At 36.6% G+C, this 20661-nt stretch overlaps 1 protein-coding gene across 1 annotated transcript in view; it reads right to left on the minus strand.

Moving 5' to 3' along the window:
• PTPRN2 (protein tyrosine phosphatase receptor type N2) overlaps positions 1-20661 on the minus strand; it is a gene marked incomplete at its 5' end in the record, with an annotated part of 646773 nt that overhangs the window by 465800 nt on the left and 160312 nt on the right. Inside the window, one exon of the mRNA XM_032183394.1 lies at positions 16529-16642. Coding sequence (XP_032039285.1) covers positions 16529-16642 — 114 coding nt within the window. The remainder of the gene's footprint in view (positions 1-16528; positions 16643-20661) is intronic.

The following is a 20661-nucleotide window of genomic DNA, read 5'->3' on the forward strand; positions in this document are numbered from 1 at the left end:
CTCCCGAAGCAGCAGCCTTGACATTGATTCCATACAGAAAGAAAAAAAAAAAAAAAAAAGTAGAGAAAAATTAAAAGGCTTTTTTTTTTTTTTTTTTGGTTGGTTGTTTTTGGGGGTTTTCTTTTTGAATAATGAAAATTCATTAAAGAACTTTAAAAATTAAACTTGATCCCAGAGAAAGCAGTGGGAGATATGGCCTACAACATCATTTCAATGGGGCCAGAATTCATACTAATTAACAGCAATATCAGAAATCAAAGGGTAAATGGACCTAATAGATTATCTACTAAGCATACTGCCCGTAAAGAAACAGTGTGTCTAACAGTCAAATGATGTATCATATGGCACAGCCACTCTGAGTCCCAAAGCTGTCCATCTTCAGAGGCTGCAGCATTTCTTAGTGAAAAATCAGCCAACACACAGATTTCAAGGCAGATGGAATGCAGCTTCCAGGAGCTCAGCTTGCAGAAGACTAAGGGGCATATAACTGGTTTCTTTCCACAGCTGGATCACAGCTAATCTCTAGCCAAAATAAGTTTTGAAAGGGATCCATGGCAGATTCCATTTTGCTTTTAAACTTTTGTGTACTTTTTCCACAGCATCATCATTTTCAGCAAAATCTGTCCATCTGTTTCACAGCCCAAACCAGAAGGTGCTGATGTTTTCCTTTCCCATCAAAAGCACGAACACATGATGTATGAAAAATTCGTAATAAGAATCAGCGGTGGTATGGCCAAAGTAAGAAAACAGAAGACGCCGTGGAAATCTCTCTGTGATACCCTGAAAAATGAGGAAGTGACAGTGGCCTGATGGCCTGTTATCATGAAAACTGAAAACAAGTCTCCTATGAAATGCATCCCTAGTAAGAATATTCACTTTTAAATAGGACTCCAAGAAACCAGTTAGCCTCATTTATAAAGGAATACATTTACTGCTGATAGGCTAAATAGCATTAGTATGAAAATACTACACCCAGGCTTCATTTACACCACTCCACATTAATGAGAATCAAGGAGAAAGAGTCCTCTGGTGGAGCAGGCAGGGGAGCAGTGTGCTCTCCGCAGGCTCTGGCACAAGTGCAATGCTTGCCCTTGGAAATGCAGAACTTTTTCCGACTGTGGCTCTGCTTCAGAATAACTCAGTTTGTTTTGAGGGATGCCAAGAGGTGTTCTGTTCACAAAGGGCTTTGGAAATCCTGTATGAAAGAAGGAACTATTAACTACTGTAGGAGTTATTTTAATGAAAAACAGGACAGCTATCCTAGGATATACTATATGGTTTTCTTGAGAGAACTCAAAAGTCCTTATGAATAATAAAGATTTTTTGCTTATGGAAAGACAATATTCCAAAAAAATGTTTCTATTATTTATACACTGAATTTGAGAGAAAGAATGAATCTCACTGACCTACAAAGGACATTTACGGGAGCACTATTTGTTCTGACTAGCTGCAATTATTGCTCTTTTTTTTCTCCTATTTCATCATAGGTCATGACTTCTTTGCTTTAGCATTAGTATTTTAGTTGCCTCTATGTATCATAAATAGTTTTCCTTACTAATATACAAGAATTGTGAAGTCCTTAAGCCACAGAATGTCAAAAGTCATACAAGAGAAAAGCTTGTATGCTTTGTAAAGCTTCTGTACTCACTGTCTCTCTTCCCCTTCTTCCCTAAATATCTGCCACTGATAACTATCAGAAAAGGATGTTCAGCTAGACGAATCATTGAAGTGAGCTAATATTGCACTTCTTTATCATTTACCAGCCCAGAGCAGTAGGTTTTTAAGCCTATCCAGACCTGCTAGATGGTTAAAACAAATGATCGCTTCTGGATTCTTTCTTTCAGTTTGCAGAAATATGTCAGTAGACTTAATGCCTTAAAGGAGAGAGCAGGACCAACAGTAAAAATTCAAAAGAGCAGTTTGCTGCCACAGGGTAATAACAATATTTATTTCAGACAAAGCTTGGCTACAACTAGAAGATCTAGCTCTATGATAGGACTGCACATTCCAGCAGTTAAATACTTTTGTGTCTTCCAGGTATCTTCTGACAAACTTTTCAGCCTGCTTTGCCAATACGTGAAAAGATGTTGGGCTTTATTCTGCTTCCCATCTGTGCTAAGTAAGGAAGCAAAACAGAAACAAGTAATTTGCACAGCTCAAAGACTCTCTTTGGATACTCCCATTGCAGGTTAAGTTCACACTGTTCAATATTAGAAACATGGGATGCAACAGTGACAATTGAAGCAAATAGCCCAGGTCTCAATGGCCCTTCATCTTTAACTTGTAAACAAAGTGAATAGATACAGAGGTTAATGAAAATTATTACTGGGGTTGATAATGTCATTTTCACAATTCTGAATGTAGGAGTTACAAAGTAATTACTTGCACAGAAGCTATGCAATCTTAATTGGTGATGTATAAGATCAGTTCAGATGAAATGAATACACAGAATTCGATGTTACTGTACTTGGTCCTACTATAATAAATCCACTGATAAAAAATTGCTTCCTTCCAACACTGTGTCCTATAAAAATACACACAATCTGCAATGACTGACTTGTTGCCTACCCAACTCAAGGAAAGCAAGCTAAGCAATTCTGCAGCCTGGAGACAAATGATCCACTTTATTTTGATCTTAAGTTCCTTAAATCTCTTATTTATAGGAGTTGTAGCAAGTATTTCACAAATCTTCAAGAAAGTAAGCATCACTTGTACTGTACTTATTATGAGAGCTCAACCTAGAAGTACTGAATTTAAATCCATTAATCAGCATCACAGCAGAGCAGGTAAGGAGCCTGATCATCGATTATTCTCCATACATTCAACCCCAGATCAACAACTGTTTCACAAGTAGACACGGATACCTAAAGAACCTTACAGAACTGGAAAGAGCACATGGAAAATGTAAGATTCGTTATCCAAAGTACTGAACAATACAGCAAGCACCACCATAAAGAAAGTTCTGTCTTACTACCAATTATAAGGTGCATAATAACCACAGGATATTTTCTTCCATCTCAGGACTGGTGGCACTACTCTCAGGGTTCTTGGATTTTGTTTAAACCCAGTTTTCTGGGATTCAATGTCCTGCAGTGCAAAAGTCTTTTAAATCAATATGCATGCTCCACCTGCTGCTCACTCTTTATTGCACTGCTGAAGTTGCAGCATCTACACAGGGTGACGTTGAATGTTTTGAAAACTCTTATAAAAGGTTAGAAAGGCTCTCTTATATGAGGTTTCAGCTGGCTTCTGTCATTATGAAAGTCAGTATCTAGAGTTTCCTGTTACACTTCGTTAGCTCACCTTGTTCAAGAGGACATACAGTCAGCTAATCAGACATTTGCACAGATATATTTGTGAAATTATTAGGTGGAAAACTTAAAAGAGAAAACAGGTTGAAAAAAAATCTTAACAGTAGATAAAATAACAGCAGCAAAAATAAATAAAAAGAGTGTAACAGTTTTTTTTATAGAACTTTTTTTTTTTTCTTTTAAAGAAAATGCTCCAAAATGACAAAAATGCTCCTGTTTGACAAAATGCAGAAAATCAATGCCATTTCCTTCTCAGCAACACCCACCCTCAGCAGCAACTTGCTCAGTAAAACAGCAGGGAGGTGAAAGGCTCCAAAATGGAAGGTTTTATTATAAAAATTGATGCTTTCAGTAGCTTAAGTGAAGAGTGACTAACACAAAAACACAGAAACTGGTACTGTATTTTGAAATTAATGAAACATTTTCAAATACGGAAGTTCCAGGCCTACTTTCTTTGTTACACAGAAAATTTGCTTATTGCAGTTTGATTGTTCCAACGGATCCATTACTACAGCATTTGAGAAAATTACAAAGATAGTCTATTTTTTTTTTTATAATTTTCAGAGGAGACATAGAATGTTCTGAAAAATCCAAGTCAATCCACTCATCATCTCAACCTACTGCATGATTTATAAAATTGTTTTAAGGAAAATAATGGAAAATAATACCAGGTAACATGGAGTCACTGAAAAATAAAAGACACGTTAGGAGGTTTATCTTATCCCTAGCTTAAAGAAAATTGATGAAGTATAAAGTAAAGGAAATATTAAGACTATAAAATATTTTCAAAGCTAAGAACTGAACTTGTTTCCAATGAGAAAAGTTCATAGAATCAGTTGTCAGGAAAGGCCCTGCACCATGACCTGTCAAACTAAAGTTCAAGATAAATCCAGGATGTATTCTAGCATGAGTTGCACAAAAAAAGTTTATGCCAAAATAGCACAGCAGGATTAGAAACGGCCTAAGCACCTGCTATTCGACAAAGGTCAGAATTTGAGCACTGATTAGTTTATGCTGCTACACGGATAACTGATGAGTACCCAGAGGATTTCAGCAAAATAATTAAAATGTTGCAAGAGTACAGGCCAGGGCAAACTACAGCAAAGTTGTTTTGTATCTTTTTTCAGTGACCCTGGCACTGGGAATTTGAAATTGTTTCTCACGTTCTGTTCAGCCTATATAATACTGCATTAAAGCTGCACCAGAGCTGCTTATCCTTAAAGTACAACTTAATTCCTCTAAACACCTCTCCATAGGGCCTGAAACATGGCAGAATTTGAATATCACATTCAGTGAGGCACAAAGGACAAAATTCATGCAACTAAATGAAACAGCAGAGGTAATCAGCCTAGGACTCCCTAGCCATCGGAGACCAGAGCAATATGGTCAGAGAAATCTAGGATGTGATTCACTTCATCCTACAGTCGTCTAAAATTACACAGATGAATCACATCCTGAAAGTGCCTCTTTTCTGTTTATGGAGAGCCCCAGCAGACGCAGACCGTAGACAGTGGCTGTGTGAGATGAAGGCCATCCCCACAAATTGAGCATACACCTTCAGTGCACCGAATCAATCCCAGTAGTGGAGAAGCTTCAGGCAAAATGCAGCCTGGGGACTGCCTGTCGCTGAGTATGGACAGGGCCAGGAGGAGGTGAAGGTGGCAGGGTTTATGGTTCTGCAAATTTCCAGCCCCTTTAAAAACGTTTACTGCTGAGATGCACACCCATTGAGTGAATGTAAGCCACAGAGCTGCTGAGAGCAATTGATTTAACATCTCCATCTGTACAATACATGCTGGCATTACCAGAACTTGGGTCACCTGCCTTTGTACTCATTGAGGCAACTGGCGTAAGGAAAAAGATCTACATGTGTAAGGGGAGATGGTAGACTTGTGCATGTTTTTTCTGCGATAAGATGCTAGCCTAACAATAAGATGTGAATGCCATTTCTTCCCAAGGTTCAAAGGAGAAAAATTCATCACAAGGAACATCAGATGTGGTGAAGGGCAGAGCCCCAAAGAGAAGAAAACTGAAGAGCAGACCAAGAGAGGGGTGGGCAAGGCCTTTTGTAAGAAATACTGGAGAGGTACTCACATGTGTTGTTAAGGCACTACTCCCCAGAGAGAAAAACAGACTGGATTTTATTAAAATAAGCTACTACTTTTAGAATCTCTCTTTGCATGTTTATAACATTTTACATATTAAATTGTGTGCTGAAGGTATGTATTTAAGTTCAACCAGAACCATGTCAGTAATGCTTTACTATCAATATTTGGCCTTCAAATAATTTTTATAGCATAATGCAGGAAGGAAATCTGTTGGTTCCTAAAACAGACGAATGCAGTACTGAAGATGAAACAATCCAATTATTCTGAAAGATGTCAACAGAATAGGTAGTGACCAATTTTATCTAAAATCTTACTGAAACATGAAGTGGGATTTCTTATATACTAAGTGCTAAAGTTGAGCACTTAATTAGACTGTCAAATCTAGGAGGACCAGAAGCAGATTAAACTTTAGATACTTATACATAGAGATCAGACACTGCAGTGCAAAGGAAAGATTAGATGATCATAACTAATCTAAGTTTTAATTAAAATTTAAAAGCAGACAGGTTTCACGTTGCCCACAAGGGAGAAAAGTCTGTGTTCCACCAAGATGGGTTCAAGTTTTTTTCCACATTTCTGAATTGAATTTGGTATCCAGCCTTTCTAATATTATTCTCTGCTTTAAAATAAATAAATAATTAAATAAATTTCCCATTTTGAAAAACTCACACTGAGGGCCACATTCCATTTGTATTTATTGACTGGTTGAATTAGCTCACAGGTTAATAAGTTGGTACTAAATATTTTCCACTTCTGATGAACATATTCCTAAATTTTCCAAAATTTCAAATCAATATATCACTCTATGAACATCTCTGCCCTCTGCTCAAGCCTGAAAGTTCATTTTGATGTAAGGAAAGGGAAGAATGCATTATCACCTACATAGATGCAAACACAAGATAGTGCCCAATCTTGCAGAGATTTTCCACTGAAGACTGGGGGTAATGACAGAGATAAAACTCAAAACATATGATAATGTATTTTCCTTCCTATTTTGGGCTGATTGACTTATTCATTAGGATTTCATTAGATGGTAAGTTTAACCCTTCTTCCATTTATAAATTGTTTCCAATTCATTTCTTACTTCTGAAAATGTATTCATTATTCATATGTATTTTATGAAGTGTTTAGGTGAACAATTTTAAACATAATGATTTTCTTAATCTCTGTTTCTTTTCCCGTTGGGAGTGTTTGGCTTTAGTCACACAGAATTGACCTTAGCAAATATTTTAAGCACGTGATGATACCTCATTTAAGTTAGTATATGTAGGGTTTTTTTCTGGAATGAGGGTAAACACAATAGGCATATCAGGTTAGAAACTAATGAATGATGAACGTCAAGTATTGTATGAAGTATCTAAGTGTTATTCTTTAAAAAGAAAAAGTCCAAAGCTTCAAAATGTTGCCTTTTTTAGAAGAGAGACCACAAATTCTTCCTACTTTTGGCTGACAGTAAAACAAAGGGCAGAAGTCACAAGTTTGGGAGACTTACAGTGGATATGGGAAGGACCTCTTCTATTTGGGGCTGGCCAAAAAGGTCACCCAAAGAGGTTTTAAATCCCTATCCTTGGAGGAAAACCTTGTAGGTTTTCAAGACTCCTGTAGGACTTCTGATATAGTTGCCAGCTGTCCTGCTTTTAGCCAGTGACTGAACTAGTCAACCTCCAGAGGACCCTCAAACTAGCACTTGTGTGATTTAACATTTAACTTGTTTAACTATTTAACATTAATTATTTGAATTACAGTTGTTAAACGTTTCACATAAGGATAACACCAGAGGAAATTATACGGTAACACACCCTAGTAATTTCTCACATGGTCTTTTTCACTATGCATAGATATGTAATACTAGATATTGGACATTTACCACGAAGGACTGACAGCTCCCAGCTGACAGCTCCCAACAAGGACCGATGTGGAATTTAAAGTCTGTGAAAAACACCCTGTCAAAAGATCTCACCTTGCAAATACAGCAATAAATGGAAGCAGCTACTTGAAGGAAGAGGAGAAAAACCTTTTGCAAAATCTATACTGGTCTCAGCTAAGGGATAGCTCAGCAATTACAAACCACCTGGAAATGCAGAGAAACTCAGAAAGTTGGGTAGTCAAGACATAAAAAGTTGGGGCCAGTTTCAAGTTGTGCAGTTGGGTTTGTACACAGGTGCCATCTGTCACTATGGGTGACCTTCATCTTATTCATTTAATGCCCTAGCTTAAACAGACTTTTGTTCATCAAGGTCATTTCTTAACATTCAAGTATAGCAAAGTTATTCCAATGGGTTACTGATCAGGCATTTACAACACAGGGAAAAAACAAAACAAAAAAAAAAAACAAAAAACAAACAAAAAAAACAAACAAACAAACAAAAAAAAACATGATTAAGTAAAATGGAATGATTATGGAATTGAATTTGTGGTAAAGACAAACATATCTTTACCATTTTTAGATATTTTTATATTTTTAACACTTCACTTGCACCATCAATTACATGAAGCAGTGTTGTGCTGTCTACAAGGGTAAGTGACTCTCTCAGGGGCCAGACCCAGGACACTCTCAGATCTCTTGCTGGTTGCCAGCTGGCCTATCCCTCCACCCAAAAGCCTTTTTAGTCAACTGCTTTTAAATTACAAAAAGGGTTTGTCAGTACCATGGGTTTCCACTCATGAGTCTGATATGATTCTCCCATCTCAGTTCTACCTTATTCCAGTTTCCCACATGCCATCCCCTGTCGGACTTTGCCCCCCTACAGTTTCCTGCTCTGCTTGTGGCTCCTCTCCATGTGTCCCAGATAACCTTTTCGGTGTGTCAGCTGGGTAAAACACAGGCTGGGGATGATGAAATACAATATACCCCCAAAAAATGTATTGGCTGTAACATATGTATATGACAGCCAGCTGCTTCTAAACAAATGGGTAACAGCACACAAATGGTATTTATTACACATAAGAACTTCAAGCTTGGTCCAATAATGTTGAAGCTGGGAACAGGTGAAAAAATACTAGAAGAGGAAAAAATACTATAAAGATGGACAGAGAGTCCTTCCACCTCTGACAGAATTTTTTTTTTTAACAAAATTAAAAAGAGTAGTGAATATGAAGGAGCATTTAAAGAAAACACAGCTTTCTAGGATCAAACAGTCAGCAGTTGTTCAGGCGGGAATTTGACTTCTTCACCAGAGCAAGTGGAGATACAGAAGCTAAAAGGAACAAAAAGATGTGTTTCTAAAAAATTAAGGAGTCAACTTTGTGAGTCAGAGGTTCTGCATTGTTGGGAAACCTGTAGGTAAAATAAGGGAAAGAAAATCTATTATCTAACCATGCTAAAGGAATGTGAAAAATAGTGCATTAAAAATAAATTAATTGATTAATTAATCAATTAACAAAACACCCAACAACAAAAACAAAACCAGGGCAGGGAAGTAGTTTTATAACTGTATGTTTGAAATATGGCAAGTTAACCAGAAGAACTGTCAAAGAATTCCTAAACGACTGAAGAGAGTTTAGTTAAGCATGCAATGTGGGTCTGTGCAATGCTTAATTAGAAACCAGACAGCAGACAGCAACAGGAATCAAAGACTCAAAATGAGGTGAAAGTCTGTTATACAATTTTAAGGCTGTGCAAGGCTTCAAAAGAGAAACTGAGCAATGGACAAGTGTTGGAGGGAAAGTATGACTTTATTATTGTGAGCTGCACTGTATAACCAGGACCATACACATATGTACAAGCAAAACAAAACAGGAGAAATGTGTGAAATACAGTAAGTATGTGCTAAGAATCGGCAGGAAAGATAACAGAAGTAGATTAAAAAAAGAGACTTAATATCACCCAGTCTTTGCAGAAAACTGCTACATTTGTTAGATCCATTCTGCAAAAGCCATAAGATAAAGAATAAAAATATCCAAAGTGAAAAAAGTATATATATATATATATATATATATATATATATATGCATTCTGTATAGCAAAGTGAAAAAAAAATCTTTTGTGGGAATTTGTACTGATGGCTAAAACAAGCCAAAGTTTAAATCATACGATGGTGTAAAAGGGGGACCTGATCTACCTACTAAAGTTTTATATGAGTAAGTTTAAAAAGCAAAACAATTTTGAAAAGGTAAACCTAAATGTTTCAGAATTTAGAACATATTTTAAAGCTAAAAATGTCAAACACTGGGTGTCATTAAGAGTTGATAACAATAGAACGTTAGGCCATGTAGACAGGGATGAAAGCTGTAGATAAAAAAGAAATGCAGTGAATTTAGAAATAGATGAGGAAAATAAATTCCTTAATATTAAACATATAAAGCAAGGAAGAAATCACCAGTAGTGGCACAATGATAAAAATCAGACTTACATTGAATGTGTAAATGTGCTATATAGAATTATAGATGAACCAAAATTGCATAATTAGTTTGGATATCCTAGATTGTTATTCACAATTTCCAAAAGTAGTATTATTAGAGAATAAAGCACCTAAAGAAGTAATCTCATGCTTCAACTGGTATTAGCTGACATTCCAAGTGTGGGAACAACTGATAAGAACTGCAATTTGATTACTGTGTTTTTAACGGTGTTTTTAAAACATCATGTACCTATACCACTTCAAGCCCAGTGCATTCATAGGTCCTCTGGAAGGTATTATTTTTTTAAAAAGAATGATCTAAGAGAATAAGAATGAAGATCAGAGTCGCATATGACATCATTAATAGGGCAGCATGTTAATGAATAACCTGAATACAAAGACTTTCTGCTGTTGAGCTGTTGTTCAGTCCAATGTTGAGAACAAGGCCATCCAAAAGAAGCCTGTTGAGCTTGCTTAGTGAATTCCAGCAGGAACAAGAAAAGACATCTTTGGTTTCTTCCACAGAAGGAGGAAACACAGATGGATTCCAAATTTCAAAGATCAGAAATAGAACAAACTGTATAAGAGGCAATACAGAGAGCTTCATGGAAAAGACCAAGCATTAATTCAGAGGTTAAAATCCAAGAGGTGCTGCAGAGATCTTCAAAACAAAGAAGGCAAGACAGGAATTGATTGACAGTCTTTGATATTTGCATTATATTATCACTAATTTCTATGTTTCCTTCAGAAGAAAAGCTGTAAAGTTATCTGGGCCACAAAGAATTCTGATCCCAGTCAGCAATTGTCACTGCTGGTTGACAGAAACATGACACAAAGGAGACATGGAGACCTTTTCTCCTTTCTATAAAACATATTAGTTAATGTGCTATTTTATCAAAAAACATAAGTCAAAGCTCTGATTGATCATAATTTTAAACAATATATATATAATGCTATAGATATGACATACATATCTTCCAAAGAGGAATATTCAAACGATGCAAAATCAAAAAATGTTGTATATTAAATTTATATACATGTAAATGTTGTATATGTTGTAAATTAAATTTATGTATATATAAAGTTTTCTTCTGTATTTTCTAATATCTTTGCTGGAATACATAGGATCTGTTTTGCTCATATAATCAATTTCTGCAATGCCAGCACATTCTTCATAAAGACCAAATTCCTGAGAAGAACATATTTCACAAATGTGTTATATGGTAAAGAGCAAGTCAATGCCATTTCAGATTATGTCAGGTGAGCGGAGCAGCTATTCAGGGAACCAAATGGAAGTTGTCTGCATTTTCAGTTCTGTGCCATGCAAAACACATGAACTAAACCAGGCATTCACAAAAGGTTTTCAAAATGTCTACTTTTTGCTGCTTAGAAATTCATTCTAAATTTTTGGAAGTTCTACTTACATTTTTGAAGACCTAAAAAATATCAGTGGTGCTTTAGCACTTAAAGGCAGGAATTCTTTGCTACTTTTTCAGTGTTATTATCCACTGAGCCAAAAAGTTAAGGCAGTGTGACAGCGATACCAGGAGAAGGTAAATACATCCAGTCCCAGCACCGTTCCTCCAGTGTAGCATGTCATGGGGGTTTATGCTTCAATTCCTGGCTTCAGCAACCATTTAGGAGAAGAATTTGCTAAGTATAATGATGTCTGGAGCAAGCTGATGCCCAGGAAATTTGATGTAAACACACTGTTCTATTCAAGTAAAGCCCCTAAGGCCAACAGAAGAGTTTGCATTCCTTTACATCAATATTTGAACCTAAAGAAAAAAATGTTTTCTCCTACCTCATTCAGCTTTCTATATACCTCCACAATGTAGGTAATACCTCCATAATGTAAATAATCACCTTGAAAATAAGTACAAGAATTGCATTATACCCTTTAAGTTTATTTCAAAACCGAACATTACAAATTCACTTTCAAGTCCGTCACCTTTGTTGCAGTAACAAATTATACTTTTTTTTCTAATTTTCCCTGAAAAATAGCCCCAACTGAAATATTTAGCAACCATTTTGTAATTCACAAGCTTCATATGACAAGCCACATTCATTTCAATTTTCAAGTTAACTGATCATACATCATTTCAGTTTTCAAAATGAATTTGCTATAAGAGTATAAAATTACTTCTAGCAAAGTTATATTAATTACCTTACATTTAACTGGCTAAAAAACTTAGCACAAATACTTTTTACTCTCCACCAAGAGCTTCCTGGGTTACAAAGAAGACAAACAAGAGGAAAAAAGTGGTACTTTTTTCAAATGTTCAGTAAATCTATTGTCTACTTCCACAGCCCACAAGCCTCTTTTTGGTTCTTGTATTAGCACTGTTGATAGTCAAATAACTCAAGCAGGACTCATTTCCAAGTAGTGTGAAAGAAATTGTTTTCCTTGCAAGTAAAGTTGGGAACAAGGTGTTAAAGCAAAAAAGTAAGTAGTGACAAGCATGCTCGGGAACATTTAGTAATGGCTCCAGCTTAGACAAGCAAATGAAAGCATTAATGTGATTGTTTTTTCAAATAGTCATGCTTGCATGGCTCCTGCAGTAAAGGGATAGCATTGGTAATTTGAATCATAGATTCTAAATTTAATTAAAATCTAAGTGAAAGAGAAGACATAAGCTGAAAGACTGATTTTTAGTGTAACATGCTTTGTTTCTAATGGACAGTGTCCTGTAGATTTGTGCTAGAAACGGTGTCCACAGGACATACAAAGAACACAAAAAGAGGACTTCTGGCTCAGAAGAACCATATATCGCCAAGCATGTAACACTGAGAGGGTGTATCATGTGAAATGCTTCTGTATGCTTGAACTTTCCTTACATTCTTCCCCTAAACAGGCACAGGGGCCCCTCCCAGAGGCAGAATCCTAAGATAGACACTTGTCATGTCCCTGAGCAAATACCTGACCCTGAGCTCTTTAAGGTGTCTTTAAGGCAGTGTGTCTTCAAGGCTCCATCTCTGAACTCTTTATTCTACCAATGTAATGTGCTATGGCAGTTGCACTTTCACATAGTTAGTCCCATGTTATTAGCTAGTCTCCTGAATCACTGGTTAGAAACCATTCTGTGAAACAAATATAATTCCCTCTTGGAACAAGCAAGTTGAACAATACTAATATCCTCTTTTATTATTGCTTTTGCTGAGATTTCAAGTACTATTTATGCACTGACACTTGAGTTATAATGTACCATGATTAGACCTCCTATCGCATTCCATTGCTTCTAGTCGTATAGATCAACCATTAGAATGAAATGAAATGTTTCCACAGTCTTGCTAAGAATCTTAGTAATTTGATCACTTTGCTTTCATAGTAGCATTGTTGGGACAAGAAGAACACAAAACATTTTATAACATATTTAATCCATTTCAGTAAAAAGATATGTTGTATATTTAAACTCAAGCAGGAAAGTATATGGATGATTTATCATTCCAGGCGTATTCCAAGCAGTATCATTTCCCAGATTGGACAAGGAGGATGCAAAAGACCAACCACAGTGATAAGTATTTCCAGTTCCTTCAGGCACTACTCAATCACACCTCTGTGCTGGTAATTCTTTCAATTCCCTTTTCTAATGTTTTAGTCCTATCTAAACAGCATTCTTTTGATTGTTCTGTTTATCAGACAATGAGAAATGTTTCAGTTCCTCATATATTATAAACTATAGCACCACTGATTGCAAAAAGTGATTCATCATGATGTTTCAGCAACTGTAAGAAAGGCTTTTCCCATATAGATACATTTATAAAAATTGTATATTTAGAAACTCTTATTCTTGAGGAGTATTTTGAAAAAAAATTGACAGAATCAAGGACAGTATGAATGAAAATGCTGTGAACAAGGATATTTGAATAGATAACAGATAATTCCTTCATAGGAATATTCCAAGGATTATATTCTAAGGAATTAATTTCTATCATCAATCTACTAGTAGATAGTTTGGACACATTACACTCAATGTGTAATGAAGACATAAAATCTATATCATTATGAAACCTGAATTCAATCTTAGTCAAAGTCCTTTATTAAAGAGATTATCATCAAGTGTGTCACTCATCTGAGTTTCTGTCATATGGTTCCTTATTGTAGTAAACATTCTGAGATAGCAGAATCACAAACGGTATTTGCTATTCCCATCACGTTGTCTATTGTATTATAGCATCTGACCACATAATCTTCCATTTGGACTTTGATCCAAATATGGGAAACATTTAGAAGTGATGTGCAAATATGAAAATATGAGGATGTAAATTCTATGAGATTTTTGATCTTTTTTTTAACTCTAGGGAAATAGATGCCAGCAGACCACTGTTACGAAAAAAAAAAAAAAAAAGAAAAAAAAAAAAAGAGAGAGAGAGTAATGTTGCAAGAAGTCATTATGAAGGAAACAACAAACCAAACAAAATATAATGTAAGGAACATTAAAAAAAAAATAAAAATAAACTAGAAAACCACTTAGTTATCTCCAAAGTATCTGGTACAGTTAAGTAAATATGACTAATAAAGCCAGAAAATGTCTGATGTAGACATTGTTAAAAGATTTACTTGTCTTGGGACCTACAATATAAGCCTTCCAAAAGAAATGTGTCCCACTCTTCACAAAAAGGAGAGAACAGATGCTGTACTTATCTCTTTCAGGGAAGTTGGGCATCACTAAGTGGAGCTAGGCAGTGCAAATAAGACTTCAGAAAAAAATGAAGCCCTTCCTGGAGGCTAGCTGAAACACTGAAATGGGTTTGACATCTTGCTCATCTATGCTGCAGACATGGTCATGATGTTTTGCACACTATTTGCAGGGGAACACCTGCAAGTGTTCCTGTGTGCAAGTGACCATCACGGCCAGTGTATATTTCCTAAGGGCTGAATGTATTACATCTGATAGTACCAGAAAACAGCAGAGTCTTCCCTGAGCAACTGATGTCAGTAATCCATTAATGCGATAGCCTGTATTGATTCTGCTCCTTCCATATTTCTGCCCTCACTAAACACTTCAGAATTTGCCAAGGATACTGAGAATTAAAAAAAAAAAAAAAAAAAAAAGTGATTTTATCACGTCAATCACTTTGAACAAGGACATTCTACTATCTTTTACAGATGTATTTAAGATTCTCATCATTAGGATACCCACAGGCCACAAAAAGAGCCTGCAAAAGTTTTATATCAGTTCAAAGCATATATGTATTTGTGTATGCACCTCTAAATGGCATGAGTGAGGAAAGATAAAAGCAAAACTGTCATTCTCTACCACAATTTCAATCTGTGTATTCATTGTCATTCTCTTTCTATTATATATATATGAGACAAGTCCAAATTTCAACACCTCAGTTTCCTTAAACAGGTTTTATTAATCAGATAAGCACAAAGTAGCAGGGGCCACCTCAGTTCAGTTGAACTGTCCAAAATCTTATGGTAGGCAAGGAGACGGAGGCAGGTGAGCATTATTTGAAATGGCCTGGGGTATCCCATTGGCCTATACATGCCCTCAAGAAGGGTGTGGGAGTCCTGCAGGTTTTTCCTCAGCTCTGACATCCCTGTGGAGGAAGCTTTACATGTGACTTATCAACAATATTCAGGCAATGTAAATGAGCGCTGACATCGGTTTAGCTGTCTGAGATAAGTTTGTAATCCCTTCTTCACCATATTCAGACAGAGATTTTCCAGCCATACCATACTGCCCTGACAAAATAGTATTTTCATAAATTTGCTTAAGTCATCCTTTAGACAAATAGATGTGAAATGCCTCAAGTACTATATACATATAACTGTTAATCAGCCAGGAGATACTACAATCAAGTTTCATCAAAAGTTTTTTTTTTTATTTGGATGGGCTACTGAACAGGAAATAAATCCCTGGAAAATTTTTGGATCACCTAACCCAGTGTTTTCCAAACTGGAAGTCCAATCCCAAGTATAGTCATGAACTTCTGAGAAATCCACTTTTTTCTCATAATCACACTTGCATTATATTAATAAAATATGACGAGTTTGTAAATGAGATCGTAACTGGAATCTGTTTAGGAACAAACACCCACACAGATGATGCAAGTGCAAAATTAACCATTCCAACAATGCTTTAGGAATAATTTAGATTAAAATGATTTCATGGTTCTGCAGCTGTCTCCAACAGAGGTGTATTACATGTATTAGTACCTAAAATGTTTGTTGACCTTATCATCTTTCACTTTATCCAAGTTTTGATTTGCTAGTTCAAGTTAATGCCATTCAGAGGGTAGAACATCCTTTTCATCTTTGGAAAGAGCAAAGAGATAAACCTTGGAAAGCTGAACAAAAATTAAAAGGAACACAGTAAATGCAGCTTGTAGTGAAATCAGAGAAGCTGGATGCATCTCAATTTATCAGAAAGTTCAGAACTTTTTCTAGCTAACTATTGTGTTTTCTACATATGCACCCTGAAATATGCTGTGGTGCAAAAATATACACAGAAAATTATTTTTCTTTCCTGCTGATTTATTTATATGACACCGGCATTCACGGATGCCAACATTTTATTGTATACAGAGTGTCAGTCACAGATATGCACTGTGCAAGGAGGAAGTACCTCTCCTGAAATTGCTTTGCCAAGCCCTCGTTGCAGATTCAGTGAGTCAGAAAGCTTTTTACTTTCATAAAGTCTGCACCACCGGGCCTGGAACACACTGCGCTCGACAGCTTCTGAAGACATCCCCACAGAGGGAGCACAAAATAATTGTAACCCCCAGTGCAACTAACTCTCAGTCCTGGGTTTTCACTATACCTCTGTGTGAGAGCTTCTCCAGGATGATCCTTAGGCGCTGAAGAACAGGGGGTGAAATGTCGTATTTGTATATGTCTATTACTGGCACTTGCTGACATCTCCCAAATATTCCATCTGCAGGAGAGAGAAAAAGAAAAGGAAAAACATACATTTCATTTTCTGAGAGTAAGAAATGTGTGATGAGACGCGCATTTCCAATGTATCCTAATTATATACTCAAGGGACCTTTTAAAAGACACTTTAAAAAGTTATCAAAGGACTACTGAAGTCATGAGGCAGGGTATTTTCTATCAAAATAAATAAATACTGGAAAGAATATTATTTGGGGGAAGAGTCTACTGTATAAGTTATGACTGCAGTTTTCTTTATAAAGTTATTTCAGACTTCTGCCTCCCAAATCTTTTGATGTAAGACTTCTTTACTGCCAATTCAGTAGGAAAAAATTGGTGTTCAGAGCCTACTATGTTGCAGATGAAAAGCACAGCATCCAGAAATATAAATATTAATTTGCAGAAACTATGAGGATTTGCTGAAACATTTTTAATGCAAGATCTGTGTGTTAGGCATTGGTAAATGAGAACTGAATCCATAATGGCTAGCAAAGGCTCATTTCAAGAAGTACCCTCTAATGAATGCAATAAAAGAAAGCTGCTCACAGAACAATGAGATATTAATGTGGCCTAATTTATTTAGCTCCGTTCCATTTGTCTAAAATGACAGACTCTTCTCATCAATGTCTTTTCAAATCACACCTTCTAATTAATTTAGCTTCTTATTAGTCTTTATTTAGAGAATTGTTCATTTTGAGACAAGCTTCCTGTGTATGTGTGGGAGGAACAGAGAGTTCAAACATTCAAATTACCTTTCTCTCTTTCACACAAAAGACTAATTCAGAGCCTAGGTGCTTCACATGCAATCTGACCATCTGCAATCCTAGGCCTCTGAGAAAGAAAGTGGGTTCATTTATTGTTCAAAACAGTTCAGTTCCATACAGTGATCCAAAGGAAGCAATTTAAATGCAACAAGTTTAATTAGCAAAATATTCTGCTGCAGTACTAGTTTTAACATAGTAATTACTTCTGCTCTGATATTACATCCATGCTCAAAGAGGAGAGCTACATCAGATTAGCAGAAAATAACGGTAAGTATTAATTTGCAAATGTCCATTACTTTCTCTGCTACTTCACAGAGCTAAAAGACTACAAATGGAAACTACAGACACAGCTGTTCACTAAACACAAATAATGGCATAAAAGAAAATAAACCAATCCAGGATGCAGAAAAAAAAAAAAAAAAAAATAGGCATTATTAGCCTTCACTGTTAAATACAAATACCCCATTGAAATTAGCCAACTTCTGCTTTCTTCACCTTTCCAATCCTCCAGCCAACAGTTACAACAGCTAAATTAAGTTAATCCAAATTAAAAAATTTACTTCTCAGTCTATTTTTTTTTTTAATGGGAAACTAGGTTTAGAAACCACATGTACAGAACTGTTTTATTTTTCTGCCATATGATGTATAAAGCAGCTTAACAGCAGATTAAAATATTATGGGTGGAATATTCACCTCTGCTTAAGAACCTGTTGCTGTTGGAAATGAGCAAAGTATATAAATATCAGTCACTCATAAGTGGGTGGATAATGGGAATAAATAAGGTCTTGATTCAAAAAAGAACAGAACATTTCAGTTTAAGGACAGGACTGTTCTTAAAGAACCATGATTTGAAATACCACCATTACTGGATATAAACAATTAGGACAATAAGCACTTAATATTATTTGATTTTTTAAAAAATAATATACATTAAACATAATTATAAATTTATTTCTCAGTCCAGAGAAGCATTCATTCTTAAACATAGACTAAAAATGTTCATATTAGTACCATTTAAAAACATTTTAATGGATATAAAAGCTAATTCATCCACAAAATCGAAGAGGCCAAAAACCAGTTTTCAGAAACCTTTTGCCCACTGCTGTTGAATACAACAAAAAGTATTTAAATTCTAAAATTAACAATTATCATATGAGCTTGGGCAACCCAAACACCATAGGGCTTCTTAGGAAGAAACTGCAAATTATTTTGGCTGTTGTACTTGAAATATGGGCACAACGAGTTTTAAAGAGCTGCAATCCTAAACAACGCTCTGCTCTGCTATCTGCAGCACCAGGGTTGAGGAAGCGAAATATGCCCCATGGAGCGGTTGGTAAATACCATCGGTAAAATAGGAGGGTCTTTACAGTGGGGATTACAGTTGGACTGGAGTTGTGTAAACATTGGATTTCATAGTTCAGTGCAGTAAAAAATAAAATAATAAAATAAAATAAAATAAAATAAAATAAAATAAAATAAAATAAAATAAAATAAAATAAAATAAAATAAAATAAAATAAAATAAAATAAAATAAAAACAGTAATCTTCCTAGGTTGTTCTGTTAGATTTTTATTTGATTGCAAGGCTTCTGTGCCAAGATTTAAAGACTAAATAATTAATTTGAGGTTGAACATTCAATTTTCAGGGTACCTCTCCATTAAAACTGCTAAAAGTTACATAGATTACAGGGGGAGGGGGGGAAGCAAGCAAGAGAAATTTTTTAAAATATATTAATAATAATAATAATAATAATAATAAGTAAATGCTTTGCCTTCTTTCTTTCCAAGAACACTGTTTGGCAGATTTGGCCCAAAGTCATAAATAGCATTGGTCCAGCACAAACCTTGTTTTAATAGAATAACAGAATCACAGAATATCCCAAGCTGGAGGGGACCCGCAAGGATCATCAAGTCCAACTCCTGGCTCCACAAAAGGTAACTAAAAATCAGCCCCTATGTCTGAGAGAGGTGTCCAGGTGCTTCTTGAACTCCAGCAGGCTCTGTGCTGTCACCACTGCCCTGGGCAGCCTGTCCCAGTGCCAGATCACCTCTGGGTGCAGACCCTTTCCCTAACCCCCATCCTGACCCTCCCCTGTCCCAGCTCCATGACGTTCCCTCGGGTCCTGTCGCTGTCCCCAGAGAGCAGAGCTCAGAGCCTGCACCTCTGCTCCCCTCGTGAGGGAGCTGCAGGCCGCCATGAGCCCTCAGTCTGCTTTGCCCTGGGCTGAACAAACCAAGGGACTTGAGCTGCTCCTCATACACATTCCCCTCTAGACCCTTCTCATAGCCCTCCTTTGGATACTCCCTAATAGTTTTATGGCCTTCTTATACTGTGGAGCCCAAAACTGCATGTAATGATTGATTCAAAGATCGAAGCCGAAATTCCTTTAAGTGGTATATTCTTTATTGCAGCGCTGGATGCACGGGGGATCTCTCCACCTATCGTGCATACCTAAAGCGGAAAGCAGTCTTGAATTTATACAATCAATCTATCAATATTCTACAAGCACCTATACATATGCATTACCTATCCCCGCCTTCCCTCGCTTCTCATGCTAATTAGCCTTTTGGCACCTTGCGCCTGCGTAGAGCCTTCCAAGAACTGTGGGCAGGGGTCTTTGGGACGTGGGCAGGGGTCTTTGGGAGGAAGACCCCGAGTCTTCCTCACAGTGTACTTTTCACCTTTGGTCAGGAATCTGCTGAATTGGCATGTTTCTTAATTGCGAGAGCTGGTTGTTGCCAATTCTTCCGTTTGTTGTATCTTTATAATGAATTCCAATGTCCAGTTTTGAGATTTATAGTCCTTACGTTTGTTTCTCTGTCCGTCTGCCGCTTCCTTATCATGAGTTTCAGTGTCTTGTTTTGAGATATACAGTCCTTGTCTGGGGATTGTCCTTGCCTCCCCAATGCCTCCCCAATACCTCCTTAATCATACTTAAGGTACTATGCAGCACAGAGCAGAATGGGACAATCCCTTCCCTTGACGGCTAACCATGCTTTGCTTGATGCACCCCAGGACACAGAATGCCACCCAGCTTACCCTGCTACAACCTATCTAAAAATATTGCAGTCTTTACAGGGAATGACTACATGGTGCACCCTTCCAGATGAGCAGCCCCCACCTCCAGAGCAGGGTGATGCAGGGCCACTGCAGCGGACAGGACCCCAGAAGCCCGCAGTATGCCTATTTCACTGGAAATTGAAACATCCCTGATGAGAAAAGCCCAGTGAATTGCCCAGTGTTATCCTGAATAAAAAAA

Source organism: Aythya fuligula, chromosome 2 (assembly GCF_009819795.1).
Source record: "Aythya fuligula isolate bAytFul2 chromosome 2, bAytFul2.pri, whole genome shotgun sequence".
Lineage (NCBI taxonomy): Eukaryota > Metazoa > Chordata > Aves > Anseriformes > Anatidae > Aythya > Aythya fuligula.